At 36.6% G+C, this 21,449-nt stretch overlaps 2 protein-coding genes across 3 annotated transcripts in view; one reads left to right on the plus strand and one right to left on the minus strand.

Annotated features, from left to right (window-relative positions):
- dntt (deoxynucleotidyltransferase, terminal) overlaps positions 1-12,667 on the minus strand; it is a 133,069-nt gene extending 120,402 nt beyond the window's left edge. Inside the window, exon 1 of the mRNA XM_044135930.1 lies at positions 12,401-12,667. Coding sequence (XP_043991865.1) covers positions 12,401-12,432 — 32 coding nt within the window. The 5' untranslated portion in view covers positions 12,433-12,667. The remainder of the gene's footprint in view (positions 1-12,400) is intronic.
- The window catches only part of blnk (B cell linker), a 32,206-nt gene that overhangs the window by 2,444 nt on the left and 8,313 nt on the right, over positions 1-21,449 (plus strand). The window contains exons 3-7 of one of the 2 annotated variants that reach the window (XM_044135926.1): positions 10,261-10,307; positions 17,098-17,163; positions 20,187-20,233; positions 20,689-20,726; positions 20,809-20,917. In XM_044135926.1, coding sequence (XP_043991861.1) covers positions 10,261-10,307; positions 17,098-17,163; positions 20,187-20,233; positions 20,689-20,726; positions 20,809-20,917 — 307 coding nt within the window. Of the gene's footprint in view, positions 1-10,260; positions 10,308-16,465; positions 16,908-17,097; positions 17,164-20,186; positions 20,234-20,688; positions 20,727-20,808; positions 20,918-21,449 lie in introns of those variants that run through there. The other variant, XM_044135927.1, reaches the window with a different exon arrangement.

Here is a 21,449-nt window from a genome sequence, read left to right on the forward strand (position 1 = left end):
TATAGTTTTCCACAAGGCAATTTTTACTTTTACCTTTTAGAAAGATTAGACTAAGTTCAACTGAAACCTCCAAACAGCCATGCAGTGCTAATTGTTATATAATCTACTTTAAAAATCTCTATTGGTTCACAGAACTGACATAATCACTTTCAGGTGGACATCATTTACAGATAAAATACTTTTGAAGTTGATTAGTGTCACTGGATTTTATTTAGGAGTATCAGAATAAAAGGGGAGGACGGTCAAAAGCACCTACTTTTTTCCCAAAATGTTTATTTCTCCCAGAAAATGTGAAAAAATACACTGATCTTTATGGTTGTGACCTTATAAAATGAATAAGTTCAGGGTAGTGTATACATCCTACCCGTCACCATCCACATGACAGCAATAATGTATTATTTTTTCATATTATTTACTCACCTTGAGCTACGCCTTATGTCTCACAGGCTTATTTCTCCTAAAGGAGACTCAACAGGAAACATAATCAGTCAAAAAATGATGAATGTTTCAGAGCAGAGTCTTTGATGAGCCAGGTGCCACAGCAGAGCTGAAAAATACATAAATATAGAGATATTGACTGATATCCCACAGAGAGAGAGATTCAGCCCTATTAGGCTAACAATCACTGTGGTTCAGTCTAACTTTAAGGCTACCAAGTATTTTATCAGTGCACCGTTGGTGCTCTTATGCTGCATTCACACCGAATGCATTTTGTGCAACGCGTTTGCACTTTGAAGTCATACGCTTGACATTTTGTAAATCGCATCAAAATCGCTCTGTCAGCGCGTTGGGACGAACCGTTGTTTTTCGTTGCCGGTCTCTTTGTACAATGGTGAATGAAATTGAGAGAGCGGCACCAAAATATTACGCAGTGACAGCTTCTGCAATCACAGCAGAGGCTCTGATGCGTTTGCTGAACATTTTGTGTTCACTTTTTATTGAACAAGCAACGACAGCTGACAACAGCTTAACGCTCTATAGAAGGAGCCTCTTCCTTGTTTTTCCTCTTCTGGTTACTTTGAACAATGGCAAATAAAATATTGAGAGTATCTAGGTTTTATTTACTGAATTCAACAAAATGAGTGTTTGAATTCACCAGAAAATTCAAGGGTGTAGTGAGTTTCACAAGCTAGCTGGACGCTGTCAAGGGTCGCTATGAGCGCTGTTTTCACCTCAACTGAGCCCAGTTTGATGATCTGCTAACCCGCATCAGTGCCTGCATCTCCTGGCAGGACACCAACTACAGCCGCCATTACGTTACCTAGCGGAGTCTCTCTGATTGGTTGACACGTAGAGTCCAACGGCAAAAGTTCCCATTTTCAAACTCCAGCCTCGGATGCTCAGAACGCTTCAATTGCGGAGCTCTAGACACTCGAAACGCACCACAATGAGCGTCCACGTTGACTTTGAATGTAAACCAGACAGTGTTAGTTGATAAGTAAAAGGAGCAAACCTTCGGGGGTGTCCATGACGCTTTAGTTTTGATTCCCGTTCTGGTGGTAACCATGGTAACTTTAGTAGGGCTGTTTGGATTTGCTAAGCTAGCTGTGGCGTCGCACTTTGAGCTGACGTCACGGCAAATAAACGGTCGACTACATGCAGTACCATGTGGATCACTAGGGGCGCCCGCGGACCACCAGCGGTCCAGAGACGACAGTTTGGGGGGGAAAAGAAGGGGGATAAAAGCTGATTTTATGTTAAAATGGCCTGCCAAAGAATTTATAATTGATTGTTTCACTCTGTTATACATCACATATTATTGTACAAAAGTATAAATATTGTAGTAAAATCTAAAAGCTACATTTCTGCTGGATGTGTTGTTGTAAAAGGCACTTGGTTTCAAGACACACAGTTCTTTTTTCTAATTTGGACCAGCAGCTTGAATTTTCGTCTGGCAGTGAAATGTCTGTTCCTTTACTTTGCAAAAACATTCTGGCAGGATTCTGTTACATCTACGAAAATCTAACAACGGCCCAGAATGGACGTGTAGAAAAATCCTGAGACATTCCAACTTCATGTTCTGTTCGAGGAAAAGATATAGCGAGAATATTTCTATCTTTCCACAGACATGTTTTATTTCATCTCCAGTGTCAGAAAGCTCCAATCATGCATAATTAGGAAGGCTTCAGTTTTAACCAATGTAAAGCAGCTGGGTGCTCAGCGAGGGGAGATTTCAGGAGAAAAGCAAAAAGAAACATTTATTAGTTTTGTTGGATTAATTAGGAGCTTGAGTGATTTTAAAAATGTAATGTCAAAGATGTAAAAACTTGAATTTGATGCCCTGTAGTTTTGAATTTATCATAGTTTTTCACTGATCCACCACAAGTAAGAATCAGAAAGTTTCTCTTAGCAAGAAACTCAACACCTTTTAAAGGCATAAATAATATGGAGTTCAGTACATCTAATTGGTTCTCTGGTTTTAACCTAGTTTTTCAGCAATACTATTCGAGAATCAGATTTAATGTTTGTTTTGCATCATTGTCCTGTTGCAGCACTCGTGTCCCAGTTTCAACCATCTGACCCAAACAGTCCCGTTTAGATTAAAGCAAACGTCTCATGATGTCCAAGACTTCCCAAAGCTAACGCTGTGCTGACCAGGAAATATGCCAATGCTGCAAAATCACCACCTTCATGCTTAATTCAGGCTGTCCATATGGACAAGACAAACACCTTCTGGAGAAATGTTTTATAATCAGATGAGGGACAGCGAGTAGCATGTTTATGGAAATTTGATTAAAGTCCAAACTGAAGGATTTCATCTTAATTGTAAGGTTTTGTTCTGCACTTTAGGTCTTTTTGTGTTGGCTTAGGTTCTGTTTTAAGCTATACTTTGGTTTTTATTTTAGTAAACTAGTTGCAATGAGTTTTATTTATATTCTGTTTTTGTTTAGTATCTGATCCTGAGCTCTTTTGTCATATTTTATCTTGTATCTCTTGATATTTTGGCTTGATACTCGTGTTGTCTTTATATTTTGCCATTTTTCTACTCAGCTAGCTCAGTTTATGCTTCCATTAAGATATACTTCACTTCTTGTTTCTAAACATTCTTTGCTGGACTCTGCTCGTACGTTTGGCATTGCCTTTCATTAAATCATTTCTGGTATAGACCAGCCAGCTCCCTTTTCCTCTAAAGCCAACATACATGATACATAAAATTATCAGACTACACTAGTTCTAAGCGTGCATTCACACTAGCTGTGCTGAATCTTTAATCAGTCTCTAGTTTGTTTGCTGAGAAAGTTAGGTTTGTTTGGATAAATGTGAATGCATAATCAGACTCTGATTTGGATGAAAACTCTGGTCTGCCTGCAAACCTCAGTTGCAGTTTGGTTGAAGTGAACTCTGGCGCAGTTTCCAAAAGCAGAAAGCAAACTACAGCGCAGGGTATTCTGGGTAAATACAACCAAAACAAACGTGCTAGCCTAGCACTAGTGGGAGAAATGGGTTGTGGTCTTTTAGCAAAGACAAAAAGAAAACTCTTACTACCACTAAAATCTGATGCCACTTCATTTTTGTTTACATTTTGTGAAGAAGGAACTTGATAACTTCATAATGAGGTTCTGTTTATTCTGGCTCATTTCAAAATGTGAGAAATATACAGCATTTCTCCTCCCCTCACATCAAAACACACACAAGGTTTAAGGTTGGCAGAGTTGAATGATTGTTGAGTGGACGAAGTAGGCAGACATTAAGCGTCTGGCCCAGAACTGAACCCTATTTAAAATTTATGGACTATCCTTGATAGCCCTGTCTTTCCAAGGAAACCAACTAGTTTCACTCTGCTATTACCTTTGTTCTACTATTTGTGCCAAGAAGAGTACATAAGGGATGACCGTGGCTCAGTGGGTAGAGTTGTTGTTTTGCAACTGTTACATTTCGATGTGTCCCTGGGTTCAGTAGCTAGCGCCTGCAGCTGTACACACCGAGCGTATGGCTTCAGATTTTCCTTTAAGTATAAAAGAATAATTGTTTGATTTTTTTATCTAACCCTCTTTATTATTAACAAAACTCTGGAGAAAAATCAATATTTTCTGTCAAAACATCTTGTTTTTAGCCTTATACACCTTGTATTGGGAGGGGCACGTGTCTGTCTTAAACCTAAATATTTTTGGTCAGTTTACCTTTGTTTATTTGGCAGCTTGGCTCTCTTTTTGTAAGCTAAAAATTAATAACCGTAGTTCTAAGAGGGGTGAGTGGACCCCACCTAAGCTTTTTACCACTACACAGTTCTGGTGGGTGGGGGTCGGCTTTCTTTTGTGGTTTCGCAAACTGAAGAGCTAACTTTTCACCCGGTTGGCCGACCATAACATCTGCCGCGCTTTTATTGAGCATTGCGTTAAAACTGCGGTAGAGTTTAACAGGGAAAATGCGAGCAGCAGCGTTCTGATCAGCTGCAAACTTTAGGTTTGTGCGACACGCACATAATGCATGTTTGAGATGTGGTTGTGCTCTTATGGGTCGGGTGCAGTGATAGTTTTGGGCTTATCCTCCGATAATATCTTGAAGGTGCCCCTGCCTGGGTTAATGCACTACAGCGCTTTGGCTTTAGTGCGTTAACTTTTACGGTCACAATAACCGTAAAAGTGCCATATAAGTTCAGTCCGTTCATCTGTATACACCATAATCTCTTTGAGTTCCACCTTGAAAAAAGAAACTGTTCCAATAAGTCATAAAATGTCCAAAATTCTTCCAAACTTCCTGCTGATTATTGTATACAAACACCTGAAAGACACTGCAAGTTGTTAGCTTATGATGACAGCTGGCTCCGCCATGGAAAATATTCAAAGTTAGCCTCTTACTTTCCCTGTCAGGTTATCAGATAGAATGAAAGGTGTGAAAAATACAGTCTAATTCAGAGTACTACAGCAGGGCTGAGGATGACAGCCAGTTAGCACAGTGAAGATAAAGGTAATCTCTCTTTTTGAAGTCAGATTTGCTCACACAGGTAGAGAAGGTAAGAAGAAAATACATGTAGCAGATCAAAGAAGTGTCACGCTGTATCTCTGGGACGCTGCCTGTTTGGCAGCTTTGTAAGGAACTTACTTTTAGTTTTTGTGTATCACATCAACACTACAAACAAAGGCCAGTCACAGAGGACAGCCCGTCGATGGCAACACGTTAAATAAACGCATTACAGCATCCAGGTTAAGAGATGGTTCCAACTACAGTGGACCAAAAAAAAAAAAAAAGTTTAAAATTTTGATTTGCAATAAACATCGAACTTCTTTCTTTGCTACATTTGGGGCTTTTTAGCAAAAACGTTTTGACACTCCTGGATTAGATGTTGCTAGAATCTAATTTTATCCTCATTTTGGTTCTAAATATGATAGAAAAAATTCAGACTGAATGTTTTGGGTCATGAAGGAAGGAAAAATAAAACACTTCTCCCTGGAATTAGCTTGTCACATCGGTGATTCTGGAGCGTTTAAAGCCGCCCTGTGAACATGTTGGGGGTCAGGAGACATCATGCAGTGGAGGTGAAAGAACCAGAGGTAATATCGTGAGCATGGAGCTGTGAAACCGTTCTGTCTGCTGCAAAATTAAACTCATTTTTACCAAAAACAAACAAAACAGCTTGAATAAACCTGTGAACAGCAGTGTTACTTGCTGGGTTGACATTTCACCAGCAAACCACATGTACAGAAACAATGGCCGCATTCCTCGTGCCTGCTTTTGGTTGAAACCGAGATTTCACTCTTACAAAAGCTTTTTTTTTTCTTTCCACTTATGGTCAATTTTAGTCAGAAGAGAAACAGAAATCATTTAAATACCTGCTTGGAAACTTTCACTACTAGCAATCCAGGTTTTCATTGTTTTAGTTTGCTGTTTAAGCTGCATAATACCAGCTGAGGTGATTGTATTTAGAAATGTTGGGTTGTTAGCTGATCAATCATAGTCAAGATTAGTTTTATTGGACAAGAATTTGAATTACAGACATTTATAAGTATTAAAACTATAAAGAAAATAAAGACATAAAAAACATCCATTTGTTGTCTTCTGCTTATCCAAGATTTCAAAAGAGGAAATAAACAATTGATTATTGCAGCTATCGCCACCTTTTAGATGGCAGCCATGTTGGATTGTGAAGCCTCAGGTTGATGGTGTACCTCTGATTTCCCTAAGGGGGAGACTGCAGTTGAGTTTTCCAAATTGGAAATGTAAAATTTTGAAATTCAGCAACAAATGTAAAATATTTCTGTTGGAAATCTTTCTGTTCAAGTTAAAATAGAATGCATTATACAATTTAAAAACCTCAAAAACAAATGGCTAATTAGCTTTTAGCTTATTTCCACCAACATGCTGAATTTACAGTATTTTCACAACTATTTCCCAGAACCAGAACCAAACCTGGAGAAGCAGATTCAGCATCTATGGAGCTCACATCTGGAGCAAACTTCCAGAAAACTGAAAAACTGCTGAAACACTGAGCTCATTAAAACCCACCTGGTTAGAATTGTTTTTTATTAATATTGACATAAACATTGATCAGCATATATGATGCTTGATTTTGATTAAATGCTTATTGCTTGCTTCACAATTGATGACTTTTTTTATCAATTGTGCACTGTGTGCACTTTGAACTGTGTTGTTGTAAACAATTATTTTAGTAATGAAGAACTAAATTGATTATTCTGACAATTAATCGAGTAATTGAATAAAAATTTGATTGAATAAAACACTGGTAAATTGTTTTATTCACCATAACAGCAATATAAATATTGGATATCAACATCAGTCCAATTTTTCACATTTGAGCATCCCTAACAATAACTTTTCTGTAGTTTAGAAAATTAACCTGCAACAATAATAGCTCACTTTCTAAGTTAACCTGAAGAAAAGTTATACAAATATCTGAAATTACATTCAATTTAATAACAAGGACACTTCTATAAAATGTCTATACTCCAGATTTTAGCTTATGTATTCATCTTCTTTGAACTTGAAAATTGGACGTTATGATGCTAACACTTAGCTTGAGTCAACAACTCATAGGTGTAAGTGAGAGCGTTGCGCAACATAATCAATCACCTGGCCGGACATGGTTCCCTAAATAATAAAACATAATTTAACAAAGCTTTGAGAAAGATAATTTTCCTCTAGGAATTTTTATTAATCAAGGTACTCGAATCATTTGAGAAATCCTTACAGCCCCAGCTGTCACTCAAATGTCCTGTACAAAAAACAATTGACTTAATTTAATAAGTCAAAGCCTGTTCAAATTCTCTGGTTAATTTAACATCGAATCAGAAAGAATATATAATTTAATCATTTATAAATCCAGTCTGTGTTTAAAGTTAGGGTTTGGGATTTGTGTGGTTTTCCCTCATCAACATTCCTACATCGCTATTAGTCTGACCAGAACCCTGGGGCCAGGTTGCCATTCCAGAAACCTTGAAGTTTCTCACAACATAAACCAAGAAGGCGTTCTTCAACAACATCCAAGAATTCAAGCTGTGAAGGGCCACATAGTCGTGTTTTCTGGTCACGTTCTGGACTGGATGTAACCTGAAAAAGCATTTGGAGAATAAAAATGAAGCTGAACGTGAAGACTTCACGTCTGTAGAGCAAAAAAAAAAAAAGTGGCTGCTGTGTCTCATTTAAAACAAGCACAGACACTCCTATAAATAATTCACGTTAGGAGTAGTATTTGAGTATCCACTGGGGTAGACTATTTGATATTTTATTCTGTGTCAAAAGGCTAAGTCTGATTCTATACAGATGCTTTTTGCTCTGCTGTGAGCCAGAATGATGATTAAGTGTTTCTCTGAGGCCAAGGTTCAGTTCTTTGAAGGAGGTAAAGCCTTTCGTATTAAGTGATCTCTCTCTCTGATTTACAAATGATTAAATCACAAGCTTTGCCTAAAGGGCTCCCAGCTATGCTATGGGCGTATTCCTAGAGGTAATACAGCCCAGGGTTGCCAGATCTGACTGACTGTTTCCAGCCTAAAAACAACGTAAAAAATAAAAATTTTAATGTAACTCAGATATAAAATCTTCTGTCCCATACATCATAGACTTGTGACAATTCACAACATTTTTGTTTGTCCTTTATTGTATTCTGACCGGAACCAGCTACAATTGGGACTGCAAAGGACTTGACTCGTTGAACACAATTGGTGCTTTTCCGCACCCTAACCAGTTAATGTACGGTTTAGTTTTACACCAGGCAGCGAGCTTTTCCATTATCTGAAAATCTCCATTCCATTATCTAATCTGTTTCATTATCTGATCTGTTCCTTGCTATTGTGGGCAGGACCTGAGCAGCAGCAGCAGCAACTCTCCGCTGATGTTTGAAGCAACACTCAGCAATGAAGAGGGTTCTGATGGACTAAAATAAACCCAGATGTTTAATTTTGTCTTACAGAAATTCATATGTGGCCCAGACATAAAGATAAAGGTTCAGATCAGCTGATAATTGCACTAGAATTACATTCTGGCACTTTATTTTTTTACATATGCAACCTTTTGGATTTAGGTAATGCAGAAAAAAATGCAAATCAGTAGCCACGCTTAAACTTTCTTATTATTTTTAATCCAAATGAAAAATAAAATTAACATCACAATTTAATATAATGTAGTTCCAGAGTTTCACAAAACAGCAGCTCCATCAGAAAGCTGACCACAGCTGCACCGTTTCTGTCTCTATAAGTTTCAGAGCAGCTAGCTGCTAGCATCGCTGCTAATTCACGGTCATTCTGCTGCACAAGTTACCGGATGTGCTCATATGTTCCTGCTGCTCTTGATTAAACTCATAATTAAACTGCTGAGTTTAATTAAGAAGTACTGAGCAGCTCTGATAGCAGACGGCATGTCCGCGGTCCACAGCTAAATGCTGTTTCCAGTGATGTAAATAACGAGCCAATCAATGAATGCAGTCAGCTGTCAAACAAAAATAAAAACGGAAGATCGCGTATGATAAAGAAAATAGCGCCCCCTTCCTTTCCGGAGTGGTCCGCCAGGTGGTCCGTCCCCGCCTTTTACTGCTCGTTCATTTAATACTCACTTGCTCATGTTGGCCAGTTTCTACATCATTGATACGTATTTTGTATTTAATTTGTATCTTAGCAAAACCATCCAAAGACAAACTTTTCTGTCGTTGCTCATCCCTCAGACTTCAATGCAAAGGCTTTTAGAAATCTGCTGTCATGGGTCTTCATCACATTACAGCAATTTTGGAAACTGAAGCGACTTACGAGCGAATAACGACCTGGAGCCATGAATTATGAATGAAGAGGGGAATACATAATTTAGCAGGGTTAGTTGCATATTTTATCCTAATCATTTTTTCTTTCATTTAGGAGTGACAATTACCTTTCTGCAACAACACACATGTTGAAATATGACAAAATAAAATACAATGCAACAGGCAGGTACATTAATTCTTCAATGTTTGATCATTTTGGTTATGTTTTTATTTGAATATTTAATGTCATTAATTGAATGGAAAGCCAAATAAATTTTTTTACATGTTTTTATTTATTTATTTGGCATTTTGTCCCTTTTGTGGTGGGTTTTTAGCCATTTCAGCTTCCAGTTTGTGTAAATATAGTCCACAAAAGAATAATACAATTGTTGAAAATGTTATATATTAATGTAATGTTTGCAACTGTCTCTGATCTGCAGACTCCACAATTCAAATGAGCTTTCAATAAGTGCATTAAATGTTTAACTGAGCTCTGTTTGAGTAGCCTTCAGAGATATGCTGCCATCTGCTGTTATTAAGCAGATATTGCGTTCACTGTTCACCTGCTTAAATTAGTTTAACTTCTAATGTAAAGCTCAATAAATAAGAATATCTATACAATTATATCTATTTCTTTATTTTGATTTAAAAAGTGAGTAAAATCCACAAAGAGTCATCATAAAAGAAGCTGGATGCTAAAGACAGCTGTATCCAACAATATCAGTGGAAAGTTGAGTGGAAGGAAAAGGTTTGGTAGCAACTGTGATAGGAGAGGATTATGAAACAAACCCATTTAGGGGTTTTCTGGAGTTAAGCTGTTCCTTAAGCAGGGATGTCAGAAACATTACTTGGGCTAATGAGAAAAATTTTTGCTTAAATTGAAAATCGAGATCCCAGAGTTTTAAAGAAGAGCAGAGAAGCTCTTTTTTCCAAGTCCAAAGTCCCTCCAACCATCTACCAGAAAATCTTAGAGCTCTATCAGAGATCATTTACTGAAATAAATTCCCTTTGTAATGACTTTCTAATTGAGATTCACCTGTAAATTCTGTTTTTCTTTTTATTTCATGTTTTGACAGAATCTCACGGAGAACGACATCAGAAAGTTCAGCCTCCTTCAGCAGCCGTAAGTAACCCCCAACTTACTTTTTATTTATGCAGAAAAATTAATTTCTGAAAATGATTAAGTAGTACAGAATCATACTAAAGAAGCTGAGGCTCTGCTGAGGTAAAAACATTTTTAAAATTAACTTAGAATACTTGAAGTGACATTCGGGATTGGCCATCAATCTGTCACAAAAACATTGTTTTAATGTGTTTAAGGTGAAAAGGTAGAACCTAAAACTTAATCAGTTCAGAGCAGTCCAGCTCTTATGAGATATTTTAGTATTTTCATTTGCATACACAAAACAACGTTTCATTTTCATGACCACTATGTTCTCTGATTTCTACTACCAAACTAAAAGATTACATTTTGTGAGAATGTGCCAGTAAAACCGACCCGAGAGTGTTTATTTAAAAATCTCTTGTGTTTAAGTAAAATTACCTTCTTCAAGTCAAAAATTATAAAGTCTGTAAGTTTGTAAAACTTTCTAGCTTTTTCTCACATCTGCTGTCTTGAAAACGCAACTTACCCACATTAGCAAGTTAAAATAACTATTTTATTTTAGAATAATTTAAATTCTTGTTTCAAATTGCATGAATAAAATAATAATAATAACTCAAGAGTCAGATCAATGTAACGCACTTCCATCTCAGAATACAAAAACATGCCGCTAAGCATTCTGGGAAATAATTCCCACTCTTTTTCCTCTTTCAGTTTTTTTTAAAGTGCTAACTTAAAAACTCTTGGAGGTTTGACAAAATTAATAAAAAAGTTAACACAACTTACTGTTGTAAATTTATCTTTCACAAACTCACATTTAGGTTTAAAATCTAGAACTCACTGAACAGAAAATAGTATACACAGTTCAGTGTCACTTACAAAAAGTGTTGAAATTTCTGACAATTTCTTATGAAATGAACCAAAGATAATTGCTGCTAAAAGACATGAAGTCACATACTTCCTGTGATTCTCAGAGAGCTTTAAGTTAGAAGCACGGCCCATCCTACTAAAGCTATAAAATCTCTGAGTTTATAGCTTTAGTGCTCTTTCCACAAAGAGCAAACGTGTTTACAGCTGTGTGCAGCAGCTGGTTTTGTTATATAGATAGAAAGACAGACAGAAGAGATTTGGTTATGCCTGACTGCATATGCATTTTACTCTGAAATGTTCATTTCCTCTTTATTAATGGGTTATGTAACCTTTTCCCAACCTGAGACAAATTCCCCTTTATGTGGTGCCAGCTTTACTTTTGATTAATATGTTATTTTAGTTAAAAAGTAGAAGTTCTTGGATTCTTAGATTTACGTTTAAATAACAAAAGTAATAGAAATGCACTTCATTATTTTGTTAATTTATTGCAAAAGTTGCAGTTTTAGATGTAATTTCATACTTAAGTTGTGTGAGCTCTAATGGGATCCACAGTTAGTTGAACATGTTTGTAATTTGCCTATTACCTTAAAAAAATGCTTTTTGTGACATGTCAAAACATAATTACTTCAAAACATTTAGACCTTTTGTTATATTTTTCACCCATGGAGGTTTTCATCTGCTGGGTTGATGACACAGTTGGCTGAATCCATTCTGTAGTGGACTCTACAAAGTAAACACAGGAAGGCTAACTTTACCCAAGTTGTTGGTTATCATATTGCGTTTGACTGGTGTAATTTTACATAAGGCCACAAAGTGTCACTGTTGAGTGTAATTGTTTTTAAAATAAATAGGTGAATCTGCATCGCTTTCTACATGAAAAAAGAGTGCAAGGGAAAAGAGACGAAAACTTAACAACCTGATTGTGCTCCCAACATTTCTCCCCAGAAGCCGTTGAGAGATTTGTTCGAGAAAAACAGATGAAGGCTTCAACAGATGGTCATTACTTTAATGAGAAAAAAAATAAATGCAGTACCAGTTTTTATCCTAAACCCCCGCTGCAAAAACACACAAAGCCATCAGACAGGCAGCACTGGAAGCTGTTTTAGATGCTAACGCAGTTAACTGCTACTACAAATGGAGCTAATTGCTACTGCCACGGTACTGAATGTGAAACCACAACAGACATTGGGCCCCTAAACAACCGTTACCAGACCGGACTCAGCGTTACTTACAGAACTACTTACCGGATCGTAGTCCGACCAGAGGTACGTTTCATTCATTGTTTCATTATCCAGCTGAAGGCGACAGTAGCAGCACAAACACTTGCAGCTTCTCGGACCAATTTTTCATCTTCCTCCATTTGGTCCTCCTCATCTTCATTACTCCTTATGATTTATACATTCCCATTGATTTAAACATGCTCCCGTTCAAATTGAAAAGGCTTAATGACATTACTCATAGCTGTTTTGGCTAGACGGAGCTAACTTTTCTTCTTCTTTTGTATTTTATTGGCGGATGACAAACCAACTTAAGGTGCATTTACCGCCTCCTACTGGACTGGAGGCAACAGTGACAGTCAGAGGGAACAAAGCTAACTCAAACTCAGTAAGCATTACCCAGAATGCATTGCAGCATAAACAACATGTGACAGTATTTTATAAAAAGTAAACAGCCTACAGTATCACCCTTATGCTGTTTTTACATCTAAAAAAATTCTCAATTAAAGTGTATTGTTGCAACTAATTGTGGATTCTTTAAAAGTGATTCCTCAAATGCTAAACTTTGCAGCTTACATTACATCAGCTATTTCTATAAATAAGGAAGTTTTTTCTCCCCTTTATATCGAGTTCAACTTAAATTTGGAACCACAATGTGGAAAAATGACTTGCCAAAGGACGTCAGGCATACTACGTCACTGTCTGTTTTTAAATCGCTTCTTTAAACTTTTTACAGAGACAAAAACAATTTAAGAACCTGTTTGTGCTCTCAACATTTCTCTCCAGAAGACTTTGAGTCATCAACATCTCACCATGTGAGATGGTGCTAATTTTATTTTAGCTTAGGTTTTTTCTTTTTGCATGGCAAGCTACAAGTTAAAGTACTTTGTATATTGGTAGTGTAACGTAATGTTATTTATAATTTCTTATATATGTTAATGCATTAGAATGTTCCACAGATAGTAAACCTTGTCAACATGAACGCAGGGATGCTTTCAAAACATTTAGAGATGAGAACATTAGTGAACGCAAACCGTCATGAAGACCAAACACAGCAGACAGGCCAGGGAGACAGTTCATTAGAGATTTAAAGGGGCGGTGTCATGTAAAATTGACTTTTTTTTAGCTTTACATCTTGTTCTAAAGTTATTTTCTCATCAAAAACATACCTGGAGTGTTGCCTTGATTCTTTCATGCATGTCTGAGAAACCCTTGAATCTCTGATCGCAACCATTCAGTTGTTGAGATGATTTCCCGAAGGCGTGGTTTCAGAGAGAACAGGAGTTTTTGGTCTACAAGTAAAACACTTTCTGCAGAGAAAAAGGTAACACTCCACACCAGCCTGCCTTTAACATGCAAGGTTTAGGTTTTCTTGAATATAGACTCTTCCTTGCAAATACAAATTGTTATTCTGACCAACCACTAAACATTTCCATTTTCAGTAGTATTGTGGTTCATTGTGTACTTGTTGAACCAGGAAATTAAGTTTTAAAGCAACATAGCATGTCATGACTTGTCTTTATTGTGTTATGGTGTTAAATATAACAACCACTCAAATTTTTCCTCTGATCCTGCTGTACCATGATGTTGCAACATGTTCCACAGGGCGTAAATATATCAGAATCTTCTCTGTAATGACTATTATCTCATGTAAAATTCAATTCCGATCCAAGTAAATAATCTCTTTGCAATTATATTGGCACAATGCAACAATAACTGCAGCTGAGCATGTATTGCCTATTGGTTAAAAAAAGTTATCTTTAAAGTAAACATCCTGTGTAGACATCTGGTGACACAGGAGAGGAACCACTCCCTTCAAACAGGAAGAAACCTCCAGCAGAACCAGGCTGAGTATGACCATCTGCCGCAACCAACAGGAGGTTGGGAGGACAGGAAGTAGACAAAAAAAACAAGCCCCAGACCAGGTGCAAGTTTGACAAACAAAGAGTCCACAGGTATTAGCAGAAATAGTGCTAATAATCGCTATCAGGAAGAAAGAGTGGGAATAGACTCTGTATTCCTGAGCCAGGAATACTTTCCATTACAAATGTGCATAAAACTTTGTCAATATTCCTTTAACTTTGCAAAAAAGTAATTTTTGCATTACTAAAAATTTAATTTAAATCCATGTGTATAAGCTTATTCATGCAATAAGTAATACAAAAATAAAACATGCAGCGCCATGATCCTCCAACTACTTCCTGTTATTATCTTCTTTATAGTTTCCGCCAGTGGCAACATCCTGTTAAGAACTCCTGTTGTCGTGTGAAAAAGGTGTTTCCATAGCAATTTTGCGAAATAAACCAATTTTGATGCAGCAAAAAAAAGAAACCTTCATCCTAGCACCAAAACGTTTTATCCAAAAACTTGTTTTTTCGAAATTGCTATGTTTCCATGAAGCCAATTTATTTTCAAAATGTTAAATGGCGCAATCATACAGTCAATAAAAACAATAAAGGAAAGAGATTCAGCTAAACATGGATTCTAGTTTTTATTTTAGCCTGTAAAGAAAAATGGTGACATATGTGTTTCAAGTGCACACTAAATAAAGTTTATTGTTATTACGAGACATGAAAAACATAAACGCAGCTAGTTTATGCAGACATAAACTAGCTGCAGAGTTAGTTAACTAACTTAGCTGCAACTTAGTTAGATAACTCTGCAGCTAACTAATGCAGAGTTAGCTGCAGCATTAGCGCTGTCCAAGCTTTGTTTATTGAAGAAACACAAGAAAACATAAACATATTGTCCTAGGTGTATTAATCAGCTTGATTAAATGCATAGTCCAGGAAATAGTCTCATCCCAACACAGAAGTACTTTGCTTTAGCAGAAATCAAAGGCAATGAGAACTAAAGGCTAAAAATGGGAAATACAAGCAAATAATGCATAAATGAAGAGAGAGAGAAAAAAACTAAACTTATGGCAGGATAATATCATCAAAAATGTAAAGTTCTAGTCTTAAAAGTAAATATGTTATAATTCTTACATTTAAAAAAACTTTTAGTTTGTTCCACAGAACCAGATGTCTAAAAACTTTACCACTCTTTCTGCTTTTATCGTTCAGTTAATCTGCAGTCTGAACATTTAGAGCTTCACACATACAAAGTGAGAATTTAAAATTAGACTCTGGAAAAAAATAAAGAGAAGCTAATTTTGGAGAAACATGATATCTCCTGTTACACGTGGAGGCTTTAAAACTTACTCTCTTAGGAAATGAAGTCACAGGATGTCAAAATTTACTTGCTTCACAGAAAAACTACATGGAGCTTCTTGTTGTTTTTTTACATCTAAAGTCCTTTTTTTGTTTGTTTTGTTCCCCACCAGGGGGTCCTTTTTGTGGGCTCTAGTGTCCCTTACACCACAGTAGGCTGACAGGAAAGGGGGGAAGACATGCGGCAAATGTCGTCGGGTCAGGGAATCGAACGCGCGACGGCTGCGTCGAGGACTGAAGGCCTCCAAACGTGGGGCGCTCTACCCTCTACGCCGTCGGAGCACGCCCCTAAAGTCCATTTTCCTCATGATTCAAAGTCTTAAACATCCAGAATCCTGCTCAGTGAATGACGTGGACGTTTCACAAAAAACGCTTCCTGTTGTTGTGATCATGTGCTGTGCCAGCAATTATTTTGGCAAATTAAAAAAAGTGTCAAAAAAAAATAAATCACCATGGCAACCGCGCATGTGGTAATCTTCCTGACAGGAAAGGCTGCAGACTCATTTTCTTTAGGTTACTATAAATAGCAAAAGCTTGGGATTGCAACACTGTGTTTTCCATGACATCACCACACTTAAAGTAGATAAAGTTACATCTTTATGCTCTAAGGCTTATATAATATTTTCAAAGAATCAATACATTTGAATGGATTATTATTTGATACATTTATACATCGTTTTGTAATTGCTACACTGCAGAAACACAAAATCTTACCAAGTTTCTAGTGCAAATATCCTAGTACACTTGTTAAAAGTAACTTCAGCATGATATAGATACATTTCATTTTTAGCAAGATATATTTTCATGTTAGAAGTTAATTTAAATTAATAAGTTATCAATATTAAGGAATTATTTATTTAAAACAAGCTCCCACATCACGCTGGAAAGTTCCTTTTAAGTAAGTTTGTCTAATTTCAAGTGTAGAAACTAGAAGAAAAAAACCTGGTAAGATTTTGTGTTTTTACAGTGTTCAATACATTTCTATCAAAGTTGTCTTTTTATCACATATTGTCTTGCGAAGGTGTTAAAAAGGCAACTTCTGCTGCTGGAAAACGGGCGACATTGAAGAAGATCACAAAGCATCATGTGATGCAAGAAAGTGTGGTCAAAAACAAGAAGTGATTTTTTTTCAGACTCAGGCGACTGGAACAAAAGCACTCCCTTTTTTTCTCAAGACTGACAGTCATACAGAGCATTCGTTTTCTAACCAGCACAGTCCAAACCTACGAGAGGAATAAAGCTCGGAAAATGTCAACTCTTGGGTTAAATGTAAATATGGATACGTTGAATAAACTCGCAGCGCCTGCCACAGCAAAAATTCGGTAAGAAGTTGATTTTAATAGTTGCACTCCTGAGCATTTTTGTTGTTTAATAAGCTGTGAGCACAAATTTATCGGGTTTTTCTAATAGATATTGAAGGTTTATAGCTAAATAAGAGTGGAGAAAACTCTTTGTGAAGAAGAATTCATGTTCTGAGGACATATTTCTGAATGGCAGTGTTGTGTTTTTCAGGCAACTTCAGAAAATGGTTCAAGACATCAAGAAAAATGACGGCAGTCTGCTGAATAAAATCAGAAGGTCAGTGTCTGAAATATTTTGTCGTCTTGGTAATAAAGCTGCTTTTATAACATCTTCCATTTGTGACTCAGTCAAGGCGATTTCATTTGTTTAGCACACTGTCAGCAGAAAGGCAATTCAAAGTGCTTTAAAAGATTAGACAGAAAATAAATCAACAACAAGCAAATAAAGAAAACAATCCATTACAGTGGCAGAGTAAGGAAAAACAGTGACTGATTGATCACTTTATGATGTTCCAATTGTTATTAATCAAAGGTAGCAAATCTAAACAAATTGATTTAAAGTCTTCATTTAAGGGAACTCAGTGTTTCAGCAGTTTTACAGTTTTCTGGAAGTTTGCTCCAGAGAAAACCTGAGAAGTTCATACCACAACAGATCCTTATTATCTATGTTGGTGCTATGTTGGTTCAGTGACTTAAAAACTAACAAATGTGTTTTAAAATTGATTTATGGAACTGTGGAGCTGTGTTGCACACTGTAAAACATTTGAAGGTTGTTTAACTTGAAAATAAAAGCCCACCTGCTGCCTTGAAAATGCAGTTTAAGTCAACAGGAAAATTGTTTTGCTTTTAACACAGAAATTAAAGTTCATGAAATTGATTTAACAACAAGTTGTCTAAACATTGTTTTGTTCATTAATCTTTAACTGTGAGTTTTTACTTAATCCTGCAATTTAAACAAATAATTATTTCACAATATGCGAGAAAAAAACTGCCTTCATCTAGTTAAAGAGCATTTCTGTATTATTTCCACACATTGTCAAGTTAAAATAACTACTTATTTTACTTTAGAATAATTTACATTTTTGTTTCAAACTGCATGAATAAAATTTCTGATCTGATCATGAATTTTATTAAACATCACAATGAATTATGCTCAGAAACATTTTGTGAGAACAGGACATTAAAATGTACATTCGCCTTAATAACACCAGTCAGATTAATGTTAAACACACAGATTAATTAAACACACTTCCATCTCACGTTAAAAAAACATGCCGCTAAGCATTCTGGGAAATAGTTCCCACTCTTTTTCTTCTTTCAGTTTTTTAAGTGCTAACCTAAAAACTCTTGGAGGTTTGACAAAATCAATAAAAAGTTAACACAACTTAGTACTTTAAGTTTATCTTTCACGAAGTCACACATTTAGGTTCAAAATGTGAAACTCGCTGAATTTACTTTAAAAAGTAGAAGATAATAGACAACTAAATGTGACTCAAATGTTTTACAGTGGAGCAACGTCTTCACTAAAACTAAATCGGCGCCAACTCTTCTGTTCGACATCTGCTCACTTCTTTTGTCAGTCGCGTTGTTTTAAAAGTGTGTGTACATCATAAAGTGCGTGTAGCTACAAGAAATGATTGAAACATTTCTCTCCCCTTGTCTGTTTCATGTAGCAGGATTTTTATTTTTATTTTTCGAAGTCGGCTGATCTAAAAATTCTCCGTGTGGTTTGCATACAGTGCATGCTTCACTGCACAACGCCAATTCCTCTTTCACAGACGTTGGAAAGAGAGAGCGGCGCATGGACCAAAAAAACCTAAAACAGATGGCCGTTCTCTCACTTTCCTTTCCTAAAATTAGTCTGTTTGCTCTCACCTTGCTTTGCAAATATCTGATTCATTTCAGGAATTCGGTTCAAAACGTAAAACTCCAGTTTTATTACACACAGGACGGTTTATTTTAAGATTTTGTTCCTGACAAATGCAATGATTAGCAGTCGATATCAAAAACAACAAAATGATTAGAAAACAATGGCTGATGAGAGACGAACATAAGAAAACCCAAAACATAATATTGAAAAAGATCAATAACTAATCAGTTTTTAATAGAGAAATCTTCTGATATTATCTAAGCAGTAAGGGGGAGGCTGGTGACTTGTCAGCAGTCAAGCAGACAACCTGAGAATCTGAATGCTCACTTTGTTCCTCATACAGGCATATTAATGGAAAGTTTACTAGAAGAAAAAAGTGTGGGAAACTACCGTAATTTCCGGACTATAGAGCGCACCTGATTATAAGCCGCACCCCCCTACATTTTTAAAGGAAACACATTTTGTACATACATAAGCCGCACCAGTGTATAAGCCGCATGTGCCTACATTGAAACATGAGATATTTACAAAGAAAGACGGTACACAGAAAGTGTTTTTAAAGTTTTAATAATATGCCGTAGATTTTCTTTCTGAACAGCAGCAATATAGCAAAACAACACTAACAGGGCTGGTTTAAATAACATACGGTTAAAAGTCACGGAGAGCCGTCATCCTCTTCCTCCTGTGCACTGAAACCATGGAAGTCTTCTTCCTCAGTGTCTGTTTCCTTCTTTATCGGCCAGCTCGATTGCTTTTAACGTGAAAACTACATCATATGCATTTCTTCTTGCATTCTCCAGGATGAGGGTCTGTTCAAGCTAATTTTATTCATGAACAAAGCACGATGTTACATTAGTCTTCTTCTACAGATATATTCCAGGTGTCTCACGCTTACATTTTCTGCTCCAGCGCCCCTACTGGCCGTTAGAAAAAATTCATAAATAAGCCGTATCATATAAGCCGCAGGGTCGAAAGCGTGAGACAAAAGTCGCGGCTTATAGTCCGGAAATTAGGGTAAGTGTGTTCCAGTGACTAAAGTGTCACAGTTCAACAAACATGTCCAGTCGAACTGATGAAAGTTAAAGCAACTTGGGCTGGACTGCATACAACAATTTATAATAATTAATTCAAAAGGAACTTCAACCAAGAGCAGCTTTCAAACACTGTAAAATAAATGAACAGATTGTTTAGTAGGCCGACATGTTTTTATTGGTCTTCTATAAGGCTGGACGGTATGGCTGAAAAACTTATAACAATGTAAGCATTTCATGTCTGTTAATACCAAACCGGTGGCGTGACCTTTCCTCATTTACTTGCAAAGTCTCACAGCCGAGACTTTACAAAGAGAAAGTCTTCACAGATGTGGCAGAGCTCAATAAATTGATCATCATAACTAATTATTTCTGTTCTTATTGTTTTATTTATGACAGACTGAAAAACAAACCTCGTCCGAACGTTCCTGCCAGAGACTACAGAGGTAAGAATTCAGCGATAACGGCTCAATATATGTCCAAAATAATATTAATAACAAAAAATAATGGTGCTGTATGACTGCATTAATTAAATATAACAAAGCACAGCTTTCAATTAAGACAATCAAGATGTTCCTATCAGGACTTGTATTCACAGATTAGGGATTTTGGTTGACTGCAGTTTCACTTCCTCAGTGCTTGCCTGGGTGAATTTATGAGCTAAATTAAAGCAGTTTCTGTTTTAATCCATCATAAAGCTGTTGGTTGAAGTTTGGGAGGTGAGGCGACGCGCTCCGCTTGCCCCCACAACAGGATGGTGCACTCAAAGCCCTGGCTTAAAAATAGACAAAGTGCTCCAACACCTGCACACTACCTATGACTGTTTGGGGTTTTTCTAGATATGCTGCGAATTTAAAGAGTTTCAGTTTCCATTTATGATTAAATTAATTTCTGTTTGCAGATTTCAGAGACAGTGATCAATGCTCTGATCCAGAATACGTAAGACGCTTTAAATTAATTCAAAACCAGTCGTTTTGGTTTCAGATATTCCTTTGAAGAGTTACAAATGTGTTGTTTCCAGAACGAGCCATGCAATGACCCGCCTGATGATGACAGCTACGAGCCTCCTCCGGTCCACAGAGAGTTCACCAGAAGTCCCTTCATTTCCTTACCAAGGGGGGAGTATCTCGGTCAGTAAATATCTGCAACGTTGACTCATTTCCTCCACAAAATACGAGTCATTTTCAAGTGTTTTTGTTTAAAAGTAAATCATAAAATAATCAGAAAAAGATTTTCATAAGTTAATAGGTTTTCACACAAGTATCTTTCAACATGTTTCACTAGCCCTATTCCTTAGCTAATTGGTTCAGCTTCAGCTTCACTTTCAGCAATTTAGCTTTTAGCCATTAGCATTAGTTTTGGCAAACAATGCTGCAGGATTAAATGGAAACCAATTGTCTTCAGTTGGCCCTGTTTGAAATTCATTAGCAAATGTTAGCGTGCTAAAATGTAATGCTACACAGATTAACAAATAAATATCAGCGTTCACACATGGTAGCATTTGTGCATGCTAGCATTTACAATTTAGCATTTATAGCTAGCGACCATCACAAATAAGTCTTGTTGCTTATCAGTAAAATAATTTAACCTGAAAAAGAAATGTTTACATTTCTGGGGCACAGAGGAGATTTTGTCTACTACTAATGCACTGAACTAAATACT

The sequence above is a fragment of the Gambusia affinis genome, linkage group LG13 (genome assembly GCF_019740435.1).
Source record: "Gambusia affinis linkage group LG13, SWU_Gaff_1.0, whole genome shotgun sequence".
NCBI lineage: Eukaryota > Metazoa > Chordata > Actinopteri > Cyprinodontiformes > Poeciliidae > Gambusia > Gambusia affinis.